This window comes from Zootoca vivipara, chromosome 12 (genome assembly GCF_965207765.1).
Source record: "Zootoca vivipara chromosome 12, rZooViv2.hap1.1, whole genome shotgun sequence".
In the NCBI taxonomy this organism is placed as follows: Eukaryota; Metazoa; Chordata; class Lepidosauria; order Squamata; family Lacertidae; genus Zootoca; species Zootoca vivipara.
Window position 1 is genome coordinate 54,335,735 of NC_142595.1, and position 25,318 is coordinate 54,361,052.

General features: G+C 49.8%; 1 protein-coding gene across 1 annotated transcript in view; it reads right to left on the reverse strand.

The window, feature by feature from the left end:
* Positions 1 to 25,318, reverse strand: part of LOC148684174 (androgen receptor-like) — a 118,163-nt gene that overhangs the window by 25,157 nt on the left and 67,688 nt on the right. The window contains exons 3-4 of the mRNA XM_088655989.1: positions 21,393 to 21,509; positions 733 to 1,020 (exon numbers count right to left, since the gene is read on the reverse strand). Coding sequence (XP_088512115.1) covers positions 733 to 1,020; positions 21,393 to 21,509 — 405 coding nt within the window. The remainder of the gene's footprint in view (positions 1 to 732; positions 1,021 to 21,392; positions 21,510 to 25,318) is intronic.

Below are 25,318 nucleotides of genomic sequence, written 5' to 3' on the forward strand. Positions count from 1 at the left end.
CTACTTATTCTGAGGGACACAGGTAGTGCTGTGGTCTAAACCACAGAGCCTAGGGCTTGCCGATCAGAAGGTCGGCAGTTCGAATCCCCACAATGGGGTGAGCTCCTGTTGTTTGGTCCCAGCTCCTGCCAACCTAGCAGTTTGAAAGCACATCAAAGTGCTAGTACGGTATATAAATAGGTACCGCTCCGGCGGGAAGGTAAACGGCATTTCCGTGGTCTGCTCTCGTTTACCAGAAGCAGCTTAGTAATACTGGCCACATAACCTGGAAAAACTGTCTGTGGACAAACACCAGTTCCCTCGGCCAGTAAAGCGAGATGAGCGCCGCAACCCCAGAGTCATCTGTAACTGGACTTAATGGTCAGGGGTTCCTTTACCTTTTTACTTATTCTGAATAATCAACAGTAGTCAACATTGTTGTTCTGAACAAAACCTGTCCCATTTGTAAGCCATAAATAAGAGAGCCCAGCAGGAAGGACTTTGCATTGAAGACGCTGGACAAACCCAAATTTCTCTGGGTGAGAGTTATGCAAGTCAGCAGAACGAGGCACATAGTTGATGCAGTATAAATACACTGACGGTCACCTTGTCATACTAGGAGAGACCCAACCCAAAGAAGCGCCATAACAAGAAGGGAGATGGGGCTTTTGCCCTGTATTCTGTGATGCCTGATCTTCAGATAAGGAATAGATGCATGTGAGAGAAGGGGAGAGTGCAAGAGCTGCTCCTTACCTGGCAAGGCCTTGGCCCATTTCAAGACATCCACCAGCTGTCTCTCGCCTGATTCATTCAAGCCGGTCAAGAGGACAGCAAAGGCATCAGGCTGGTTGTTGTCATGGCCAGCACACACCACCCCTGGCTCAATAGCCTTCAGGACATTGAGGAAGATGGGCTGGCGCTCCAGGCTCTCAGTGCATGTCATGGTCATCTTCGGAGCTTGCTCCTCTTTACGGGTGGAGGGGCCGGCTGCTTCCCCTTCTTTTTGTATCTTCTGGTTTCCCAGCTTTTTAAACTTGCGGCCTGCAGCAGGTAACAAGAAGAAAAGCACTGAGAATAATAATAATAATAATAATAATAATAATAATAATAATAATAAATTTATTATTTATTATTTATACCCCGCCCGTCTGGCTGGGTTTCCCCAGCCACTCTGGGTGGCTTCCAACAGAAATATTAAAATACACTAATTTCTTAAAGATTAAAAGCTTCCCTAAACAGGGCTGCCTTCAGATGTCCTCTAAACGTCTGGTAATTGTTTTTCTCTTTGACATCTGGTGGGAGGGCATTCCACAGGGCGGGTGCCACTACCAAGAAGGCCCTCTGCCTGGTTCCCTGAAACTTGGCTTCTCGCAGCGAGGGAACCGCCAGTAGGCCCTCAGCACTGGACCTCAGTGTCCAAGCAGAGCGATGGAGTTGGAGACGCTCCTTCAGGTATACTGGACCGAGACCGTTTAGGGCTTTAACAGAAGAAGAGCCTGGTTGGATCAGGCCAGTGACCAATCTAGTCCAGAATCCTGTTGTCACAATGGCCAAATACCCCAAAGAACCAAGGAATCTAGATATACTGCTTCTGGACCTGGAGGTTGCATAAGAATGTCAGAAGAATCTTTCTGCCAATCTTGTCCTGCATCCACTCTTCAGTGGCCATTCAGAGGCCCCAGTCGGAAACCCACAAGCAGCTTCTGAGCCCAAGAGCACCTTCCCTCCCTGCAGCTTCCAGCAAATGGTGTTCAGAAGCATTGCTGTCTCTGACCCTGAAGGCAAAGCACACCCACCTTGGCTAGTAGCCATTCATAGCCCTCTCCTCCTCCATTAAATCCACCTTATCACAGCCTCCTGTGGGAGCAAGTTCCACAGTTCAACTATGTGCTGTGTAAATAAGTTTAGTCAGAAAACTTCACTCTGCGGGTCAACTGAGACCCCCATTCAGGTCAGCAACCAGCACACAGCAATTGATGTAGAAATAAGAAGTTGGTGGTGGTGGCTCCCACTTAACAGCAGGCAGCTGATGAGAACCTGCTGCTGCAGTGTGCTGAATTGCCACTTAGCTGTGATTCCTGCATTGCAGGGGGCGGACTAGGTGGTCCTTGGAGGTGCCTTACTGTGGGGTTGATTTAGAAACATGGCGTGGCATACCCGCCAATCCTTTAGGATTAGCTAGAGTAATACTGGCAAACCAGTACAGTGACAGGTCAGGGGGTGAAGATATGGGTCAGCTGTGCTAGGAGAGGCTGGATGCATCTGGAGAGGTTGGGATTGAACTGGTTTGAACAGGCTTCACAGGGAAAGACCTGGATGGGTCAAACTGGGGTGAGGAGGACACAATGGAAACAGGTAGTGTGCTTGGAAAAATACTGGCAATCACAAGACTGAGAGGAGGGGGATGTTTGATGAGAGGGACATGTGACAGGTACAAGATGTGAAGGATGTGCAGTCCACCACTTCCTCTATGGCGGAAAGTTTTGGGTGTTGGCAGGAAGTGACCTGTACCTGTACATGTTTATGCATGAGGTTTGCTCTGTGATTGGCTGGAAGTTACATCGTGAGTTAATGTTTACCTGTCAAAGCTGCTGCTAATAAATAGAGACCCCCGAGCTCCGCCCGGGGTTGGTCTTTGTGGAACTCAGCCTTGTCTCATATCATTTTTGGATTTAACCATTTACCACACCTTACAACTCTACAATTCTATGATTCTATGAATGTGGGTGTTGGCAAGCCACAACACCTACTCAAGCAGCAACAGGGGCAGTGGTGTGATGGCTGCATTCTGGGAGCTTCTAAGGATTCACTGAATGCACAGCCAACAGGCCAAGAGATGGCATGGGCAGGATTTTCTTGCGATCACTGAAATTGTTGTGTAGATACACCATTAGATAAGCCAACCTCCCAGCTTCTGCTGGACTTTGGGCTTCTTAGCCACCGTATGGTTGAATTTCTTTTAGCCGTGACAGCTACTGGTATTACCTACTGACTTTAGCCAATTGGAACATCTCAAATTAGATGTTCCAATAATACCCCAGTGGTGTAGCATGGGTTATCAGTGCCTGGGGCTGCATGGAAGGGGAGAAGGGAGGGAAACAGATGGAGTATGCATGTGATTCAACTGCCTAATGGCATCTGCGTCACCCTGGAGCTCACAGCCACAGAGATAAGAAAAGAAGAGTAGTTCCAGTGTCTGGAGAGGTCACTTCCTGGTTCGCACGGAGAAGCCATTTTCAACGGAGTCCAGCAGCAGAAGCGTGAAGCCATATTGAGGCAGCACCAGGTGTTCAACATTTGCGCACCTAACAATTTTGGGCCTGGGGCAGCTACCCCTGCGCCCCCTCATGCTACGCCACTGGAATACCCTGCTGGGAATACAGAATAAATAATGGTGATGATTATCAATTTATGCAGCTTGGGACCCTCGTACCTACGGGAGTGCCTCTCCTGGTATGCCCCGCGGAGGACCTTAAGGTCCACAAACAACAATATTCTAGAGATCCTGAGCCATAAGGTGGCTAGATTGGCCTCTACTAGGGCCAGGGCCTTTTCAGTATTGGCCCCAACTTGGTGGAACGCTCTTTCACAGGAGACCAGGGCCCTGCGGGATCTGTCATCTTTCCGCAGGGCCTGCAAGACAGAGCTGTTCCGCCTGGCCTTTGAGTTGGACTTAGTCTGACCCCTGTGTTTTCCTCCCTCATGGCTTGGATTTATGGACTACTTAAATTAAGGCTGCATTTTAAATTTTAATACTGTATTTTAATCTGTATTTTAATTAATTGTTTTTTATGTTTTATTGTAATTTTATTGGTGTGAGCCACCCTGAGCCCGGTTTTGACTGGAGAGGGCGGGGTATAAACAAATTGTTGTTGTTGTTGTTGTTTATTACTCACCTTTCATGCTAAGGTCCCAGTGTGGGTAACAGCATTAAAAACAATATTAAAAGTAATTTAAAACAACAAGGATCCCTATAAAACCATCTCAGTCAGCATCAAGGAAACAATACCGAAGATAATGCAGAAATGGTGCATAACCCCAGGTAAATTTTCCTATATGCATAAACATACTTCACCTATGTCCCGGTGAGGGGGGGGGCAGGAGGAACTATAGGCACTTGTAGTGGGCATGCTCAATTGTGGTAAATTTTGGGGAAGAAATGTTTAATGAGATAAGTAACATTGCAAATCAGCATGTCACCAAGCCTCCAGAGCTTGTTACTGATTTGGTAATTAAATGAGAATCAGGATTTGGGGGATAAATCACAAAATTGACCTGCACCTCCATGGACAGCTGTGAGTCCAAAATGACTCCCAGGCTGCGCGTCCTGTCCTTCAGAGGCACACTTACCCCATTCAGGACCAGGGAGTTGTCCCCCCCACTAATGCCTCCTGTCCCCCACAAACAGTACTTCTGTCTTGTCAGGATTCAACCTCAATCTGTTAGCCGCCACCCATCCTCCAATTTCTGGTGACCTTACAGTAGAACATAAGACTCTTAATCTCAGGGTCATGGGTTCAAGCCGCATGTTGGGTTCAAGCCGTGTGGTGGTCCCTTCCAACTCTACAATTCTATGTTAAGAGAAGTTACAACAGGGCAACGGTTTTGCTTTGTCTACAAAGCTGATAGGCGGAGAATGACCACTCTTAATTTTCTTTTCTAGTTTTTATGGTTGAAAACACTTCATATTTGATGTTAACTGTTGTGCATTGCTTCTTCTTTGTTTTCCCCCAATCTTTAATAAAAAAACATTTTTTTTAAAAAAAAGTATTGATTAATCTATTGCATTTCATTCCCACCTCTCAGTGTTCTATTGTTTTGGTTTTAGAAAAAAGGTGCAGGTGCCAGAACTCACTATGAAGTTGTTATATTAAGCGCCACACTTTTAACATTGGGGGGGGGGGAGGTGCTGACACTATGTACCCCAGAAAGAAAGCACTGCCACTTTTTCTTCCAGGGAGCTCTGGGTGGCAAACCCAGTTCTCCCCCTGCTAGGCAGGTTAGGCTGAGAGGCTGTGCCTGGCCCAAGGCCACACCCAATGGGGGGGGGATTTGAACCTTGGTCTCCCCATAGCAGCCAAGTTTTCCCTTTTCTCGCGAGAAAGCCTATTCAGCAAAAGGGAAAATCCCTTTAAAAAAGGGATAACTTGGCAGCTATGGGTCTCCCCCAGGTCCTAGTCTGAAACTGCACTCCACTGGCTTTCCACCCAGGTATGTGTGGCTGGATCTCTCTCTATTGGAAACCTGCCAAACAGAACAGAACATTTTCACAATCTCTCCTGCTGAATGAAGCTCTGCTAAAAGAGTGAGAGAACAGGAACCAGACAAAAGAAGCCCCAGAGAGATGCCCAGAGAGATGCCCAGTTGCTCCAATGGGGGCATTTCAGCATACCCTGTTATGAGCAGAGCCGGATTGTGGTAATGTAGCAGGGGCCCAAAGGGCCCCAATTTAAGGTGATAATGTAAATCCCTATAAATCCTAGAATATGCTTATAATAGTGAATTATGGGAACTTGTTGCTTTAAGAAACTGATGATCTAGCAAGATGTCGTTCTTTTACCAGAACAGATGGTCAGCTAAAACGCAAATCACAAAGAAGCAATTCATAAACTAGAACACAAATTGTTATATAGTACACGTAACACAGGTTCCCAACACGCATACTATCTCACAATCTCACAACATCTTATTGAGAATCAAAGGCCTAGCTAGCAATCCTTGGCCTAGTTAGCAATGCTTATTGCGCATGCATATTAGATTAGGTAATGACATACGTATTAAATATGAAATGAGATAATGATGAATATTAAAATATTAAATGATGTAATGCTTTATGTGATTGGTTAAATCAAAATCCTTTGTGTGAAATGTTATAAATTCCTGCCCGACCTTTGGGCGGGGTTGCAGTATTGCGAAAAGTTTCTACTGTAACCTTATTGCGTTGCAATAAACAAAATGGACTCCTAACTCCTCTTGACTCTGAGTTTTATTGGCTAACTCAGAAGATAAGCCATTTTTTGGTTTACAACAGTTGTATCCTTAAGCCTTTTGGCTTGGACTCCGCTTGCTTTCCTTGCTGAGTCTTTAATTGCTTTTATCCCTTGTATAATTGATTGTTCCTTCCCCCACCCTCCCTTTGATCCTTACTTTACCCTTGATTTTCCCCCCCCCCTTTCCCAAACCCCAAGCCAAACCCTTTATTTTTTACCTTCACAGCCTGGGCTGGGCTGGGCGGTGCTGGGGGGGGGGTTATTTTCTTCCATTCCCCCCTCCGTAGTACCAGTTGCTTGTGCTGCTTGGGCCTCCATTTTGGGCCTGTTGGTGAGGAGCAGCCGGGGCCTTGATTTTTGGTCGTCCCGGCTTCCTCCTCAGGCCCTTGGGCACGTTGAGAGGGGGCCTGCCCTGCTTAGGGGCCTTGCTGCCTGCTCCTGCCTTCCACTGGTGGCCTGCTTTATCTTGCGCCTCCATTTTGGGCCTGTTGGTGAGGAGAGGCCGGGGCCTTGATTTTTGGTCGTCCCGGCTTCCTCCTCAGGCCCTTGGGCACGTTGAGAGGGGGCCTGCCCTGCTCCGGGGCCTTGCTGCCTGCTCCTGCCTTCCACTGGTGGCCTGCTTTATCTTGCGCTGCTTGGGCCTCCATTTTGGGCCTGTTGGTGAGGAGAGGCCGGGGCCTCGATTTTTGGTTGTCCTGGCTTCCTCCTCAGGCCCTTGGGCACGTTGAGAGGGGGCCTGCCCTGCTCCGGGGCCTTGCTGCCTGCTCCTGCCTTCCCCTGGTGGCCTGCTTTATCTTGCGCTGCTTGGGCCTCCATTTTGGGCCTGTTGGTGAGGAGAGGCCGGGGCCTCAATTTTGGTCGTCCTGGCTTCCTCCTCAGGCCCTTGGGCACGTTGAGAGGGGTCCTGCCCTGCTTAGGGGCCTTGCTGCCTGCTCCTGCCTTTCACTGGTGGCCTGCTTTATCTTGCGCCTCCATTTTGGGCCTGTTGGTGAGGAGAGGCCGGGGCCTAATGTTGTAGCTGATGCTCTGTCCCGTTTTCAGATGGAGCGGTTCAGGTCTCTGGTTCCAGACGCCCAGCCACAGCCAGAATTTTTCCCGGATCGTCTATGGAATCTTGGCAGCTGCTAGTTTTGCAGGGAGTAGCAGCTTCTGTTTCCCTCTCTACTTTACGGGCGTATCAGAAAGCGTGGTCTGATTTTTAAAATTTTCATTTTCAGTCATGCTCGGTGGGAGGAACGGTGCGCCCTTCCTCTTCTCAGGTGCTTCAATATCTGGCACACCTTTTTCATTTGGGAAGGGCGGCCAAGACCATTAATCTTCAGTCCGCTCCCATCTCATTTTTTGGGAAGTTATTCTTTAATAGAGATCCCTGCGTTAAGTTTGTTGTTCGAAAAGGATTGGAGGGTTGGGGTAGATTATGTCCCCCTCGCGGCCCCATTAGGGATCCGATCACTTTTGATCTCCTGAGCAGGATGCGACAGCAGTTAAGACCTGTATGCTGGTCGAAATACGAGGCGCGCCTTTTTCGGCTGCGTTCTCAATTGCCTTTTTTGGAGCCTTACGGATTGGAGAGCTGGTCCTTGAGAAGTTAGGTCAGGGAGTGTCCAGGGGTTTGCTATTTCAGGATGTGCGTCTGTCACCTGCTGAACTGCTGCTTACCATTAGGAGCTCCAAGACTGATCAGGCCGGCAAGGGCTCTGTTATGCGTCTGCCGGCCACAGGGCAGAAAGGTCCTTGTCCTGTCAAGGATGTCTCCAAGTATTTGGCTGATAGGCCTGCTGGGGATGGCCCTCTTTTTATTCATATGGATGGAGCTCCTTTGACTAGACAGCAGTTCACCAGGGTAATGAGGAAGGTGATAGCGGCCTGCAGTTGTGTGGCTGCTGATTACGCTCCTCATTCGTTCCGTATTGGGGCAGCTACCACAGCTGCACATTGGGGGCTCTCTGTCAATAGGATCAAGGATTTAGGTAGATGGAAGTCTGATGCATACAAGAAATATGTCAGGAAACGTCGCTAATTTTGTCAATTTGTCCTTGCTGTTTTCTCCAGGACTTGCGGAGGTGCACGTATGGATTGTAGGACACGTATGGATTGCTGCCCTTTTTTGGTCCCAATTGTTGCAGAGGCGGGAATGGCGGGGCAGCACCTCTCCTGTTGCTACTGAGTGGGCTAGGAAGAGGGTGAATAGCGCAATGTCTAAGCGGATGGTGGAGCTCGGGGGGGCTTTGATCTTTCATCCTGCCCTTTCTTTTAAAGCCACTCACCTGTTCCGTGATGACGGGGTTCATTTGTCCCCTGCAGGGAATGATCTCTGGTTGGGGGCTGTTCCTTGGAGTTTAAAAAGGTGGTTAGGATGCTGAGTGTTGGTGGCAAGCTGCGGCAGCTTGATTGGCGGTTAGGCTTTTGGTTAATTAATTTGTTGGAGGAGGGGTGTGGCATCTACATGTCGACCCTCTTCTTAACATTGCTCCATATAGAAGTATTCCGTTAAAGGAATCCTGGGGATTTGTCTCTCGTCCTTACATCCCCGTCAAATGGCGGGGCTGGGAGGCCTCTTTACAGAGACTGAGCCTTGGGGAACACTCATGGACAAGAGGGGGGAATGTCTGGGCACAGCTACCTCCTCTCCCATTGGGTGTTTACTTGACTTCCCTTTACGCGTGGGGAAGTCGGAGCTGGTCCTGTCCAAATTGGACAGATGGTGATGGTCCTGACCCAAGTGGTCAGATGGAAATGGTCCTGCCCCTACGGGCAGATGGAAATTGGTCCTGTCCCAAAGCGGGGGTCAGATGGTTTAACCAAAAGCCTAAGCCAACACTCAACTAAATAATTGTAATTAAATAAAGTTTTGGCCAAAATAATGCCAAAAACCCAAAGCAAAATTAAGTGTCCTGGTGTGAGTTATTTGGGGGGGATTTCGGGCATCCTCGTCACGCAAGTACTGATCTATGTACTGTTTGTTGTTTTGTTCTTGTAAATAAAGCTGTATATAGTTACACAGTACTAGTGGCAGTGAGTTCCTGTGTTCCTGCAACTTGCCTTCATCTTGCAACCAAGAAGTTTCCGCTGTGCCTGCGCTACTCTGCTGAGTTCAACTGGTATAGTTGGCATTTACAGCCAGGTTCAGCCTTGCCGGTCTTTAACAACAAAGCCATAGGCTTACAGCAGAGCCCTCTCTGTCTCATACAGACCTTTATCAAATTATATACAACTGCCGCCGGGGACGTAGAAAAATGGTGGCTGGGCTGCCCACCGAGGCCTCCCCCCCCCCCGCAAGCCAGGTAAGAAGGCGAGGGAGAAAGGGAGGCCACGTAAGCCGGTGAGCCCCCCCAGCTGCCCAACCACCGCCGGGATCGCAGGTCAATGGTGGCCGGTGAAATATACTCGGAGTCAAGAGTGAATTTCATGCTCTTTATTCAGCTCATAGTCATCAAGGAGGAGAAGAGAAGACGAATGGCTCTTTTCCCAAAACCATCTGCTTATATACATTATTTACACAATGGGCCTTGCGTGATTGGCTACTTCAGGGCTACACCTGTGGGCCCATTATATTGTGGATTGACTTTTGCCTGCAGCCTGATTGGCTGCTCCAGCAGGCCAATCAGGTTGCGGATTCACTTCTACCTGGAGTTGGATTGGGTAGCTCCCGCTGATTCTGAATCCTATTGTTCTAGGATTCAGCTCAGTACATAACACCCCTCCCCTCTAAGTTCCAGTCCTGCCCGGGAAGTTGCATTCGTAGTCCCCAAGGTCTGCTGGCCGCCTCCGTGTGCGTTGTGGCCTGGGGTGTTCCTTGGTCAGGGGTTCTGGTTCTGGCTCGTGTTCCGAGGCTGCTGGCTGTGCCGGGGCTGTCTGGTCTGGCGCCATTGAACCACTAGGTTGTAGCTCTGGTTCCGGTGTCCTTCCAGCCTCGGGGCGCCCCTCTGTGCCTACTGCTTCTGCTTCCCCTGTCCACCCCTCTCGCTCTACAGGCCTCACTGCCCTGCTGTCCCCTTGGGACCCCTCTGTCCCGCTCTCCTCCCGGGTTCCTCCTGGGAATCGTCGCCGTATCTGGTCGCAGTGGCGGCGCCAACATTGCCCCCCTTCCGTTAGTACCTCGTACGACACGGGACCGGTCACCTTGGTGACTGTGGCGGGTACCCATGCTGGGCCTGCCCCAAAATTCTTTGCATACACTGGGTCCTGGGCCACAAATGTCCAGGGGTTCCTGCCTTTCCCCACCACTACCTCATCCTGAGCTCTGTCGGGGTGAAGTCGGTCCAGTCTAGTTGCAAGGCGCCGGCCCATTAGTAATTCAGCTGGGCTCCGGCCCGTCGTTGTGCTTGGGGTGCTGTGCTGTGCTAGAAGAAATGCGGCAAGGCGGTATTCCCAGTCCCCTTGTGTCATGCGGCGGAGGCTGTCCTTGGTGGTCCGCACCATGCGCTCCGCTTGGCCATTGGTGGCAGGGTGGAATGGTGCTGAGCGGATGTGGCGGATGGCGTTCTGCGCTGTGAAGGTCTGGAACTCCTCTGACGTGAATGCGGTTCCATTGTCCGAGACGAGGGTGTCAGGGAGCCCGTGGGTCGCAAACAGCTTACGTAGTACCCGGATGGCTGCCGCCGTAGAAGTGGATGGTACCAGTGCGACCTCCAGCCATTTGGTGTAGGAATCCACCACTATGAAGAATGTTTTTCCCTGGAAGGGGCCAGCGAAGTCCACGTGCAAGCGTGACCATGGATGTCGGGCGGACTCCCAGGGCTGGACTGGGGCCCTTGGGGGATCCGGGCGGGATTCTTGGCAGGTCTGGCAGTGTTGGACCCAGGCCTCTATCTCTCTGTCAATCCCCGGCCACCACACATAACTCCTGGCAAGGGCCTTCATCCTCACTACCCCTGGGTGTGTCTCGTGTAGGGCTGTGAGGACCCTTTTGCGGAGGGGCTGGGGAACAACAACCCTGCTTCCCCATAACAGGCACCCCTTGTGGGCCGACAGTTCATGTTTGCGGTTTGTGTAGCCAGCGAATTCTGGCCCGGGGCTGCTGCTGGGCCATCCTCGCCACACCCAGTCCAGGACCCGGGAGATGACCCTATCTTTTGTGGAATGGTGCGCAACTTCTTGTGCCTGAATGGGTCGGTCGGGAAGCAGCTCCAGGGTCATAACCTCTTGCGCAGGCGCTGGGTCGGGGCCTGTTTCTGGTAGTGGTAGCCTGCTGAGGGCGTCTGCGTGGCCCATCGCCTTCCCAGGGCGGTGGATTAGTGCATACTGGTAGCCGGCAAGGAAAATTGACCACCTGAGGACACGTGGAGACAACACTTGGGGGGTCTGCTTCTCAGGGGCAAACAGGCCAAGCAACGGCTTGTGGTCAGTCACTATGGTAAAGGGCCGCCCGTACAAGAAATCATGGAATTTTTTTACGCCCTTCACGATTGCCAGACCCTCCTTGTCAATCTGTGAGTAGTTTCGTTCGGCTGCAGCAAGCGTCTGGGAGAAGTATGCCACCGGCACCTCTCTTCCATCCGGGAGTTGGTGTCCCAGGACAGCGCCGATGCCATAGGGAGAGGCGTCGCATGCCAGCACCACTGGCAGCCTCTCGTCGAAGTGTGCCAAGACCGAGTTCGAGACGAGCAAGTCCTTGACTGCCTGGAATGCGGCCCTTTGTCGCTGGCCCCACACCCAAGGGGCCCTTTTATCTAGGAGTCTGTGTAGGGGCTCCGCTACCGCTGCCTTATGGGGAAGGAAGGCATGGTAAAAGTTCAATAGTCCCAAGAATGACTGAAGTTCGGGCTTGCTCTTGGGCGCTGGGGCCTCACAAATGGCCCGTACCTTGTCACCGGTTGGATGGACCCCTTCTGCGTCCACCTTAAATCCCAGAAAGTCCACCTGCGGCACTCCCAGTAAACACTTTTCCCGCTTCACCTTGAGGCCCGCCGTCTGGAAACGGTGCAGGACGGAGCGGAGGCGGTCCTCAAATTCCTCTGGTGTGGGCCCGGCGATCAGTACATCATCGAAGAAGGGGGTGACACCAGGAATCCCTTTAAGGAGAGAGTCCATTAGATTCTGGAATATGCCTGGTGCCACGCTAACGCCAAATTGCAGCCGCTTTACTCTGAATGCCCCTCTGTGCGTCACAATCGTCTGAGCCTCTGCTGTGGCTTCGTCCACAGGCAACTGTTGATACGCTTGGGCCAAGTCCAGTTTGCCAAAGATTTTTGACCCAGCCAGGGTGGCGAGGACATGGCTGACCACTGGCACTGGGTATGCATGGGCCGTGAGAGCCTTGTTTATGGTGCATTTGTAGTCTGCACAGATGCGGACCGAACCGTTAGGCTTGACGGGTGTGACAATTGGAGTTTCCCAGGGGGCGTTGGGCACCGGCTCCAGCACTCCTTGCTCCACGAGCCGGTCCAATTCCTCGTCTATGCGGGGTTTCAGGGCAAACGGGACCCGGCGGGCCTTGTGCCTGATGGGTCGTACAGCGGGGTCTAGCTGTAGGGCAATGGGGGGTCCTGTATATCGTCCCAATGCCCCATCGAAAACCCCTGGAAACTCTTTGCATATGGCGTCCACGTCCACTTGTAAGCTAGTGCGGTTCACCCCGGTAACGGCTAGCCCCAGAGGTCCAAACCATGCCAGTCCCAGTAAGCTAACGTAGGGGCCCTTAACTACCAGCAAGTCCAATTGTTGCTTTCGCCCTCGATATTGCACCCTGAAGGTCCCCACCCCCATAGTAGGGACCTTACGTTTCTGGAAGTCCCGGAGGGTGAATGGGGCCGGCCTTAGTTTGGGACCCCCATTAGGGCACAGTTCCCTTAATGTTCGGGCCGAGATTATGGATAGAGTTGAACCCGTGTCCAGCTCCATGCGGCATGGGGCTCCCTCTATCTGTACCTCTATATAAATTTTCTCTGTGCTGGGATGGGGCAACTGGAATACCTGGTAGTCCGTGATCTCCGTCGAGTTGCCTTGGTGCATGGTGCCGTGTGACCTGGGGCTCCTGGGTCGGTCATCTGATGCTTGTCGACGAGTGAGTCGAGCCCGACACACCCGGGCGATGTGTCCCAATTTTCTGCACTGCCTGCACTCTGCGTTGCGGAAACGACAGGTCCTCCTCTCGTGGTTCTCCCCGCAGCTTGCACAGTTCCCTCCTTCTCGTCGAGGCTGCTGTGGTGTGTGTGCTGCTTGAGTGCGCCGCTGTACTCGGTGTACTTCCTCCCTGTCAGATTCGGATTCGTCGGTGAGGTCTTCGTGGTAGACCCTCGGTTGGGATGGCGGGGCCGGTCGTGCCTCTTGCGTTGACCTCTCGGCGGCTTCGGTTGCCAGGGCTTCCTCCAGAGCAATCTGGAACGTGAGGTCTTTTTTGGCGTAGAGGCGTCGTTGCAACATCTCGTCCCTCAGGCCACCGACGAGGCGGTCACGAAGCATGTTCTCCAACTCTGAGAAGTTGCATAACCGGGCGGCTTGGCGGAGGGAGGTCACAAACCCAGTTATGGTTTCCCCCGGGGCTTGCCGTTTTGCGTAGAAGGCATTTCGGCAAGCTACCACCGAGGGCTGTGGTGAGAAGTGCTCCTTCAGCCGTTCCATTATTGTTTTGTAAGAGACGGTAGCGACATCTCTAGGTGCAAGGAGAGCCCGGGCGATTTCAAACGTCTCCTCTCCACAAACGCTGAAGAATGTCGCCCTCTTCATGGCATCGTTGGTGACTTCTTTCGCTTGCAGGAGGAAGTTGAAACGGGCGGCGTACCCTTCCCAGTCTCCTGATGCTGGTTTGAATGGCGAGAAGCTGCTGTTGGTTGCCATTCTGGGTTCCTTGGGTCCTGGAGCTGAAGCCTGGATGCACGGTGCGATGCAGCGGTGCAGCAGGTGGCGGTGCTGCGGTGCAGTGCGTGGTGGCGGTCAGCTCAGCAGGATCCCACCTTCGTCGCCAGTGAAATATACTCGGAGTCAAGAGTGAATTTCATGCTCTTTATTCAGCTCATAGTCATCAAGGAGGAGAAGAGAAGACGAATGGCTCTTTTCCCAAAACCATCTGCTTATATACATTATTTACACAATGGGCCTTGCGTGATTGGCTACTTCAGGGCTACACCTGTGGGCCCATTATATTGTGGATTGACTTTTGCCTGCAGCCTGATTGGCTGCTCCAGCAGGCCAATCAGGTTGCGGATTCACTTCCACCTGGAGTTGGATTGGGTAGCTCCCGCTGATTCTGAATCCTATTGTTCTAGGATTCAGCTCAGTACATAACAGCCGGCCTGCTCGCTGAGCCCCCCCCCCAGGCAGAGTAAGGGGCTGGGTTATACTGCTGAGTGCCTTACAAGCAGGGCCGGTGCTAGGGTTTTTTGCGCCCTAGGCGGATAGCGGCGTCTGCCTCCTCCCTGCGGGTTTTTAGGTAACCATCAGTAGAAAGCAGGTGGGAGACTTTGGGCCTGTTTCTCCTCCTCTTCCTCATTATGTTTGTATGCCACTTTTCCATAGTTAAAACAACATGCCAAGATTTACATAATCACAAACATTACAAAAGTTATAAATCAGTAAAACACATCAAAAAGTACACAACCAAATTGAAACAATTTCCACACAAATCAAAATAAGATCTAAAAGTGCAGATACAAAAATTCAAAAAATCATAGAGCAGTAGAGGTGGAAGGGATCCTGGTTGGACTAGGGTCATCTAGTCCAACCCCCTACAATGCAGGACTCTCCACTAAAGCAGCCGTGTCAAGAGGCCACCCGAGGAAGGAGAATGCACCACCAACCTCTGCCAAACAGCTCTTACTGGTAAGGTAAGGATGGTAAGGAAAAGGGGGGAACCTGAGAATTGGGGGTGAAACAGCAAAGAGGGAGAAAGGAGCAGAGCCTGAGAAACAAGAGAGCAGGTCTCCCCAAGAAAGAGGGACCCAGCTGGCCTGGGCTTCAGAAGCAAGTCTCCAGGGGAAGGAGGGTTTTGCCAGCTGACAGAGAGAGGAGGAGTATTTATTGACTTCCTGTCCTTCAGCCCAAGGTCCCAGGGTTGCAACTTTAAAAATATTGAAAACAGTTCAAACAACTTGCCATCAGAGAGATACGGTGGATATATAAATATATACACCTTAAGTGTCCAAGGTCAGGGTGAAAGAGGTGCATCTTCACATCCTCCAGAAGCTGTACAGTGGGAAGGAGTCCTGCAGCTTAGGGGCTGCCACAGAGAAGACCGTTTCCTGGGGCACCTGCTACCCCGAGCCTCTGAGGGCGGAGAAACAACCAACCAAGCCCCCTATGCTGATCTCCCCTCCTGGATCTTGAGCTGCAGGCGGAGGGACCGGGACTGAACCCTCCAAGACTCCCCCCGCCTTGTAGACACATGCAAGTACTGGAATAATGAGCAAGAACAGGTGCCCTCCCCCAGCAGTAGAAACAGACCCATCTGGGGGAGGCAGCTGGCTTGGCAGGGCTGGCGTGGGGGCCGAGGGAGCACGCTCTGGAAACAATGGCCCCGCAGCACACTTGGCAGCCAGAGGAGTCGGTGAAACTGTCATTGTGTGGGGGATCCCGCTGTGGCTTTCCCTGTCCCCTCAGCTCACAGGGGGCTAGACTAGCTCCTCCACTGACATCCCTCTGCCTGCCTCGAGGGATAATTAAAGGAGGGGGCTAATTAAAGAGTGGGGGGGAGAGACAAAGAGACGATAAAGCCAAAGTAAGTTTTTTTCTCTGCAAGGAGAAATTGCAGGAATGGCGGGTAAAAGAAGGGTGTTTTCTTTCACCAGTGAGGGCGGGGGGGGGGGAGAAAAGGCAAAGCCCCCGAAGTACTACTCACTCTGCGACATAGCTGCCAAGTTATCCCTTTTTTAAAGGGATTTTCCATTATGCTGAATAGGCTTCCTCGCGAGAAAAGGGAAAACTTGGCAGCTATGCTCTGCGAGGAGTCTGTAGCCAGCAGGACTAGCAAGAGGGCAGCAGGTGGAGCCGGCTGCTGCTGAGGCTGGGGCTGCGCACTCCGAGTGGCGGAGAGGAGCAGGGCGGTCTGGTGCAGGAGGAGCGAGGTCAACTACTGTTGGAAGGCAGCACGAGCTCCGCCGAGCCCAGCGGGAGAGTTGCTTGTGCAGCTGAGCTAATCAATTGAGAAAGTTTGCACTCGGGGCTTTGCAGCCACAGCGACACATGTCCTCAGGCTTTGTGCGCCCTAGGTGCACGATAGCTGGAAAGAGGGGCAGAGAGAGGCGAGGCCCGGAGGGAGTATGGCAGGATGAGCAGAGTGACCCAGGCCCGGGGGGGGGGGGATCATGCCCTCCGGTGCCACCGAGCCAGCTTCTGTGTGCGCCCCAGATTTCTTTACAGTTACGAAGTCACTGTGTACAGGTCCTTGCCCTCCAGCCTTCAGGTTTGTGCTTCGTTTGAGGTGACAACATTCATACAGCAATTCTGCACATGAAATAGCCCACGTAAGGATTATTACCCCTTCATGGATCACTGCCTTGTCATGGCGAAGGGGCTTAAATAACTTAGAGAAGTTATGTTTTGACCAAACGTGATCCACCTGGAGAAGGAATTGGCAAGCCACTCCAGTATCCCTGCCAAGAAAACTCTATGGACAAAGACAACAGGCATATAAAAGTTATGACGCTGGAAGATGAGCCCCTCAGGTCGGAAGGCGTCCAACATGCTACTGAGGAAGAGCGGAGGACAAGTACAAGTAGATTCAGAGCTGATGAAGCGGCTGGGCCAAAGCCGAAAGGTCGCTCAGTTGCGGATATGCCTGGAAGCGAAAGGAAAGTCCGATGCTGTAAAGAAAAATATTGCATAGGAACCTGGAATGTAAGAACCATGGATAGAGGTAAGCTGGATGTGGTCAAAAATGAGATGGCAAGAATAAATATTGACATCCTGGGCATCAGTGAACTAAAATGGAAGGGAATGGGTGAATTCAGTTCGGGTGACTATCATATCTGCTACTGTGGGCAAGAATCCTGTAGAAGAAATGGAGTGGCCCTCATAGTCAACAAAAGAGTGGCAAAAGCTGTAATGGGATGCAATCTCAAAAATGACAGAATGATCTCGATACGAATCCAAGGCAGACCTTTTAACATCACAGTAATCCATTTTATGCACCAACTACCGGTGCTGAAGAAAGTGAAATTGACCAATTCTATGAAGACCTACAACACCTTCTAGAAATGACACCAAAGAAGGATGTTCTTCTCATTACAGGGGATTGGAATGCTAAAGTAGGGAATCAAGAGATAAAAGGAACAACTGGCAAGTTTGGCCTTGGAGTTCAAAATGAAGCAGGGCAAAGGCTAATAGAGTTCTGTCAAGAGAACAAGCTGGTCATCACAAACACTCTCTTCCAACAACACAAGAGACGACTCTACACATGGATATCACCAAATGGGCAGCATCGAAATCAGATTGATTATCTTCTCTGCAGCCAAAGATGGAGAATCTCTATACAGTCAGCAAAAACAAGACCTGGAGCTGACTGTAACTCAGATCATCAGCTTCTTATAGCAAAATTCCAGCTTAAACTGAAGAAAGTAGGAAAAACCACTGGGCCAGTAAGATACAATCTAAATCAAATCCCTTATGAATACACAGTGGAAGTGAGGAACAGGTTTAAGGATTTAGATTTGGTGGACAGAATGCCTGAAGAACTATGGATGGAGGCTCGTAACATTATACAGGAGGCAGCAACGAAAACCATCCCAAGGAAAAGGAAATGCAAGAAAGCAAAATGGCTGTCCAATGAGGCCTTACAAATAGCGGAGGAGAGGAGGCAAGCAAAATGCAAGGGAGATAGGGAAAGATACAGGAAACTGAATGCAGATTTCAAAAAAATAGCAAGGAGAGACAAGAGGGTCTTCTTAAATGAGCAATCCAAAGAAATAGAGGAAAACAATAGAATGGGGAAAACCAGAGATCTGTTCAAGAAAATTGGAGATATGAAAGGAACATTTCGTACAAAGATTACCATAATAAAGGACAAAAGTGGTAAGGACCTAACAGAGGCAGAAGACATCAAGAAGAGGTGGCAAGAATACACAGAGGAATTATACCAGAAAGATATGGAGGTCTCGTACACCTCAGGTAGTGTGGTTGCTGACCTTGAGCCAGACATCTTGGAGAGTGAAGTCAAATGGGCCTTAGAAAGCATTGCTAATAACAAGGCCAGTGGAAGTGATGATATTCCAGCTGAACTATTTAAAATTTTAAAAGATGATACTGTTAAGGTGCTACACCCAATATGCCAGCAAGTTTGGAAAACTCAGCAATGGCCAGAGGATTGGAGAAGATCAGTCTACATCCCAATTCCAAAGAAGGGAAGTGCCAAAGAATGCTGCAACTACCGCACAATTGCGCTCATTTCACACGCTAGCAAGGTTATGCTTAAAATTCTACAAGGCAGGCTTAGGCAGTATGTGGACCGAGAACTCCCAGAAGTGCAAGCTGGATTTCAAAGGGGCAGAGGAACCAGAGACCAAATAGCAAACATGCGCTGGATTATGGAGAAAGCTAGAGAGTTCCAGAAAAAACATCTACTTCTGCTTCATTGACTATGCAAAAGCCTTTGACTGTGTCAACCACAGCAAACTATGGCAAGTTCTTAAAGAAATGGGAGTGCCTGATCACCTCATCTGTCTCCTGAGAAATCTCTATGTGGGACAAGAAGCTACAGTTAAAACTGGATATGGAACAACTGATTGGTTCAAAATTGGGAAAGGAGTACGACACGGTTGTATATTGTCTCCCTGCTTATTTAACTTATATGCAGAATTCATCATGCGAAAGGCTGGACTAGATGAACCCCAAGCCGGAATTAAGATTGCCGGAAGAAATATCAACAACCTCAGATATGCAGATGACACAACCTTGATGGCAGAAAGTGAGGAGGAATTAAAGAACCTTTTAATGAGGGTGAAAGAGGAGAGCGCAAAATATGGTCTGAAGCTCAACATCAAAAAACCCAAGATCATGGCCACTGGTCCCATCACCTCCTGGCAAATAGAAGGGGAAGAAATGGAGGCAGTGAGAGATTTTACTTTCTTGGGCTCCTTGATCACTGCAGATGGTGACAGCAGTCACGAAATTAAAAGACGCCTGCTTCTTGGGAGAAAAGCAATGACAAACCTAGACAGCATATTAAAAAGCAGAGATATCACCTTGCCGACAAAGGTCCGTATAGTTAAAGCTATGGTTTTCCCAGTAGTGATGTATGGAAGTGAGAGCTGGACCATAAAGAAGGCTGATCGCCGAAGAATTGATGCTTTTGAATTATGGTGCTGGAGGAGACTCTTGAGAGTCCCATGGACTGCTAGAAGATCAAACCTATCCATTCTTAAGGAAATCAGCCCTGAGTGCTCACTGGAAGGACAGATCCTGAAGCTGAGGCTCCAATACTTTGGCCACCTCATGAGAAGAGAAGAATCCTTGGAAAAGACCTTGATGTTGGGAAAGATGGAGGGCACAAGGAGAAGGGGACGACAGAGGACGAGATGGTTGGACAGTGTTCTCGAAGCTACGAACATGAGTTTGACGAAACTGCGGGAGGCAGTGCAAGACAGGAGTGCCTGGCGTGCTATGGTCCATGGGGTCACGAAGAGTCGGACACGACTAAACGACTAAACAACAACAAAGGATTATTATCGCACAGGCAACCGGCGAGGGGTGAGGGGGGTGCTGCTCCCCGCCATCCCGGTCGCCGCGGCTAAGGGAAGAGGCGCACGATGTGGGGCCACGCGGCAGGTGGCGCCCCCAGGACCCCGGCGGTGGCAGGAGCAGCAGCAGGAGGTTGCGCGAGAGGAGCAGGCGGAGGGGCGCAGGCGGAGGGCGCCGCGCCAGCCCCACCCCAGGCGCAAGCGAGGCCCACTAAGCCGTCGGGGAGTGCGTGCTCCTACTTCTCGCAGCGGCGGCTCGTGCGTCGCGATGGACGCCCCGCCCTGGCGGGGTGCCTTCTGGCTTGCCAACCCGGGCAGCCAGAAGGCTAGCGACGCCCCTGGGGGGCCGACTACGTCCCCCTGCAGACGCGGGAGGCGGCCCCAGGCAGTACCGGGTGGCGGGCAGGGGGGCAGGCTGGCCAGCACCCCCTCCATTTCGGCGCCCTAGGCAGCTGCCTAGGATGCCTGAATGGATGCACCAGCCCTGCTTGCGAGGATCGAGCAGTGAGGGATGGGGGGAGGTGGCTGTGCAAGGCGGCGCAGCTCCTTGCCAGGAGGGCCAGGAGAAGAAGGCGATGTGGGGAAAGAAGAGGATGGGGCCCCAACCTACTCATCGCTCTGTCCCACGAAACATTTGCCCACAGATCTTCCCTTCTCATTGAAGCTCCGGAGCCGACTGCATGCTTGCTGCCACCTCCGCCTCCCATTTATGGATCTGGCCCCGCCTCCACATGATGCTGATAGGCTAAGAGGGGCTTGGCGGGAACCCCCAATGGCTGACAACAGGGAGGTGGGCCAGTCCAACCAAATGGTCTCACATGGCCTGGGGGTGCTGCATGTGGTCCCGCAAAGGGCACCCACAAAGGGAGGTGTGAGTGCTCATTATCAAATTATATACAAGAAAAAAATTCAGATGGCCTTTCCTAATGTGGAAGCAATATTGTGGCTATTTCTTAGCTTTATGACCACTAACTGCTTGGGAGAGAGGAGTTTTTCAAGACTCAAAAGAATTAAAAATGAATTAAGGGCCACAGTGTCTCAAGAGAGGTTGTCCGCGTTGAAAGTGACAAACTTATATGAACAAATTTTGATGAAGTTTTGGGTGATTTTGCTAAGGGGAAAACATTTTAGCTTTACTGTATTTGATGGCTGCAGTTTACTTCTTAATACAGTGGTACCTCGCAAGACAAAAGCGTTTTGCGATGTTTTTGGTGACTCGCAGGACAAAGTTTAAAGTTTTCTATGGCCACGCTTTGCAAGACGATTCCCCCCCCCTTTTTTTTGCCGTGGGAAACCGCGCTTCAGAAGAAGAAATTATCGCAAGACGAAGCGACTCGCGGGATGAATTATTTCGTCTTGCGAGGCACCACTGTATGTATTTTAAAACTGTCTGTTTTATGACAACATAAAGTAGATTCTAAATGTGTCACACTTCCCAGGCAATATAATTTGTAAACTCAAGGTTTCTTTTTTAAAGAATAAGATTACAACTTCATTTCCTAAAAACTAATGCTTATTTCACAAAAGGTTTACAAAGTTCAGTTATTGCAAAAGTTTTTCAGTGTTAATTTTAACATTTATGCCTTTTAAAAAATCACCTTGGTATTTAACAATAACATCTTATGTCCTTTAGACGAGAAATTGTGAATTGCAGAATTTTAAATACCCGTTATCATCCTTGGCTTCGCTCAATTTGTTTATAACACTCTTCCATTTTCTTCTCGTCATAAGGGTGGGGGACTGGGAGGGGTCTCACAAGTGGAGTAGCCTGGCCCTGCAAAAATCAAAGGTTCGTAAACAGAAGCTGGATTACCTTCGAGACTCATCCCGGCCTCATAGCATCTCCGAAGGCGGCAGGAGGGGCAGTTTTTCCTTTGTAACTTGTCAATGTTGCAGTCATTTCGGCTGGCACAGAGGTACTTCTGTTTGCCTAAAAGCATCAAGAGGGCATATCATGGATGCAAAGTGGCAATCCTCCCCTTACTAGAAACAGAGCATCAAGTGCTCCAAGTGACAAGCTGGAATCATATAACTGTAGGGTTTTAAAGGTCCCCAAGGGCCATTGAGTCCAATCCCCTGCATTACAGCTAGAGAATCCTTGACTGGTGGCCACCCAAACTCTGGCAAAACGTTCTTTTTGGCAAAATATTATGTAACTATCATTAATGCAAAGCGTGCTCAAAAGCTTAAGATGCTGAAGCAAAACTAAAAATGCTGTGTAATAAAATAACAACACAAACCAACGTTCACTCTACACATTTCCAGCTGGTGACTAAAGTAAATACATTTAAAAATCATCTCCAGATTGAAACTGTGAGGGACAGGGGATACCGGGAGGTCCCTCCCATCTTAAGCTCCAGCCCATCCCCGAGCGATGGGGAAAGCAGGGAGAGTTCCGCCTCAAGTGGAGAAGCAGGAAGTGGTGTCCGAGGCTCAGGCAAGGTAGCGGAGCCACTGCCCAAGGTGGGACAGGAAGGGGGGAGCAAAGGGGGAAGGCTGATCCCGCCGACTCAGGAATTGCGCAAGAAACGTCGGGGGAAGAGGCTGGGTCTCCCCAAGCTTTTATGCTGGAGGAAAACTCGCCAACCTCCATTCGGAGGTACTGAAGAAGACGGACAAGATGTGCCACTCTCTGTAAATAACACTGCCTTGAGCACTGTAAATACACAGCACTAATAAAAGGATAAAATGCAGAGCTGTGTGGAGTCGTTACTCTGAAGTAGCCCACCCAGGCCACTGTGACAGAAACCTTGGCAGGTTACCTTATCTCCTTAGCCCAGAGCACACCTGTTACTTAAACCCAAATCCAAATCCATTGTAAGAAACAGGAAAACCTCCGCTCGTGGAGATTCCATGGGAGAGTTACTGAGTGGTGCAGTGCTACGCACTCAACGTCCCCTGCCTCCCACACTCTGTCAGAGTGAGAGGCAGGTATTGGACGATCCATGAGTGAAAGCTCTCTCACACACCCAACCAACCCTGGGGAGGGCTTGCCAGGATAATTACTCTCAGATTATCCTTAATTTGCAACTATTTATTAGACTTATGGTCACTAACTGCTCAGGAGAGAGGAGTTTTTCAAGACTCAAAATAATTAAAAATGCCCGAAAACAATGAAAACAATGCCTGACCTGAAGAATATGGAGCAGATGATTCAGCAGGGGAACCTCAGCCCGGAACAAGTAAGGAGGTAGTACAAGAATACTTGGCTACTTTAGATGTATTCAAGTCTCATGGGCCAGATGAACTACATCCAAGAGTATTAAAAGAACTGGCAGAGGTGATTTCAGAACCACTGGCAATAATCTTTGAGAATTCCTGGAGAACAGGCAAAGTTCCAGCAGACTGGAGGAGGGCAAATGTTGTCCCTATTTTCAAAAAGGGGAAAAGAGAGGACCCAAACAATTACCACCCAGTCAGCCTGATATCAATACCAGGAAAGATTCTAGAGCAGATCATTAAGCAAACAGTCTGTGAGCACCTAGAAAGAAACTCTGTGATCACTAAAAGTCAGCATGGGTTTCTGAAAAATAAGTCATGTCAGACTAATCTGATCTCATTTTTTGACAGAATTACAAGCCTGGTAGATGAAGGGAACGCTGTGGATGTAGCCTATCTTGATTTCAGCAAGGCCTTTGACAAGGTGCCCCATGATATTCTTGTAAAGAAGCTGGTAAAATGCAGGCTAGACAATGCTACCATTCAGTGGATTTGTAACTGGCTTACTGACCGAACCCAAAGGGTGCTCATCAATGGCTCCTCCTCATCCTGGAGAGTAGTGACTAGTGGGGTGCCACAGGGTTCTGTCTTGGGCCCAGTCTTATTCAACATCTTTATCAATGACTTGGATGATGGGCTTGAGGGCATCCTGAGCAAGTTTGCAGACGACACCAAATTGGGAGGGGTGGCTAATACCCCAGAGGACAGGATCACACTTCAAAATGACCTTAACAGATTAGACAACTGGGCCAAAGCAAACAAGATGAATTTTAACAGGGAGAAATGTAAAGCACCACACTTGGGCAAAAAAATTGAAAGGCACAAATACAGGATGGGTGACACCTGGCTTGAGAGCAGTACATGTGAAAAGGATCTAGGAGTCCTGGTAGACCACAAACTTGACATGAGTCAACAGTGTGATGCAGCAGCTAAAAAAGCCAATGCAATTCTGGGCTGCATCAATAGGAGTATAGCATCTAGATCTAGGGAAGTAACAGTACCACTGCATTCTGCTCTGGTCAGACCTCACCTGGAGTACTGTGTCCAGTTCTGGGCACCACAGTTCAAGAAGGATACTGACAAGCTGGAACGTGTCCAGAAGAGGGCAACCAAAATGGTCAAAGGCCTGGAAAAGATGCCTTATGAGGAACGGCTTAGGGAGCTGGGTATGTTTAGCCTGGAGAAGAGAAGGTTAAGGGGTGATATGATAGCCATGTTCAAATATATAAAAGGATGTCATATAGAGGAGGGAGAAAGGTTGTTTTCTGCTGCTCCAGAGAAGCAGACACGGAGCAATGGATTCAAACTACAAGAAAGAAGATTCCACCTAAACATTAGGAAGAACTTCCTGACAGTAAGAGCTGTTCGACAGTGGAATTTGCTACCAAGGAGTGTGGTGGAGCAAGTTCTATAGTGCTGTCTTTTCTTTTCCTGAATCACCAAACATTCAGTTTCACTGGATGCCCATAATAAAAATAATTGTGAGAGAGTGAGAAAAGCAGGTGACTTCCTGTTTGTCTGCCATGGCAAAAGGCTGTACCCATTCCAGCGGAGCCTTTTCATGCAGCTAACTGAGGATAATATGGGAGTAATTATCCTCCCAAACCCCCCTCCAGGGCCAGGGGGGGTCTCTTCACCCACAGATTGTCCGATACCTGCAGCGCGTTCTGAAGGAATGCAGGGGACAGGAGGTGCTGGGTGCATTGCCATGAGCAGCAGACACCTGTTTTTTAAGATAACATTTGGACTTAACTAACAGGCATGCTCTGAACTAGGAGAGATAAAGTACTCTGCTAACTGATTCAGCCACTGGGTGCCAAGGATTCTACCTGGAGAAGGACTTTCGTTGCAACTATCGGTATGTTGGGGGAGGTGAGCCTTCATTACTTCCTCTTGATATATTTTGCATTTGCTGTTTTATTTGGCAAAGCTCCCCTGAAGGAGGCAGCGTCGTGATTCGAAAACAACACCCACACGCTGAGTGAAGTCAAATAAGACAAACAAATCCTGTCAGAAGATGGCACATTTACGAAAGGGGAGAGAGGCAAAGGGAGATGTGAGAACTGAGGAGGTTGAAACTAGTGAAGAAAATTCCAACTCAGAGCTACAAATATTGAAAGTTCAATTGGAGATAGCTCGAGTTGAGGCAGAAAAAAGTAGAGTTCAAGCAGAACAAAGTAGAGTTGAAGCAGAGAAAGAAATACAGCTGGAACGATTGAGGACAGAGAGAGAGAGAGAGATGTATTCTCTGCGGCTTGAAGAGATGAAATTAAGGGTGGAGTTATCACCGAACCTTAATACTAATGAAGTTACCTCAGTGAACGTGAAACGATTCCCTGAATATGTGAGTGGCGATGATATCGACGCATTTTTATTTTCTTTTGAGAGGGTATGTGGAGAATTTCAAATCCCTGAGGAGAATTGGATGATATATTTACAACCTTAGATCTGCGGGATCTTGAGTGAAATTTATTCAGATTTGAGGGAGGAGGAATTATCAAGCTACTCAGTTTTTAAACA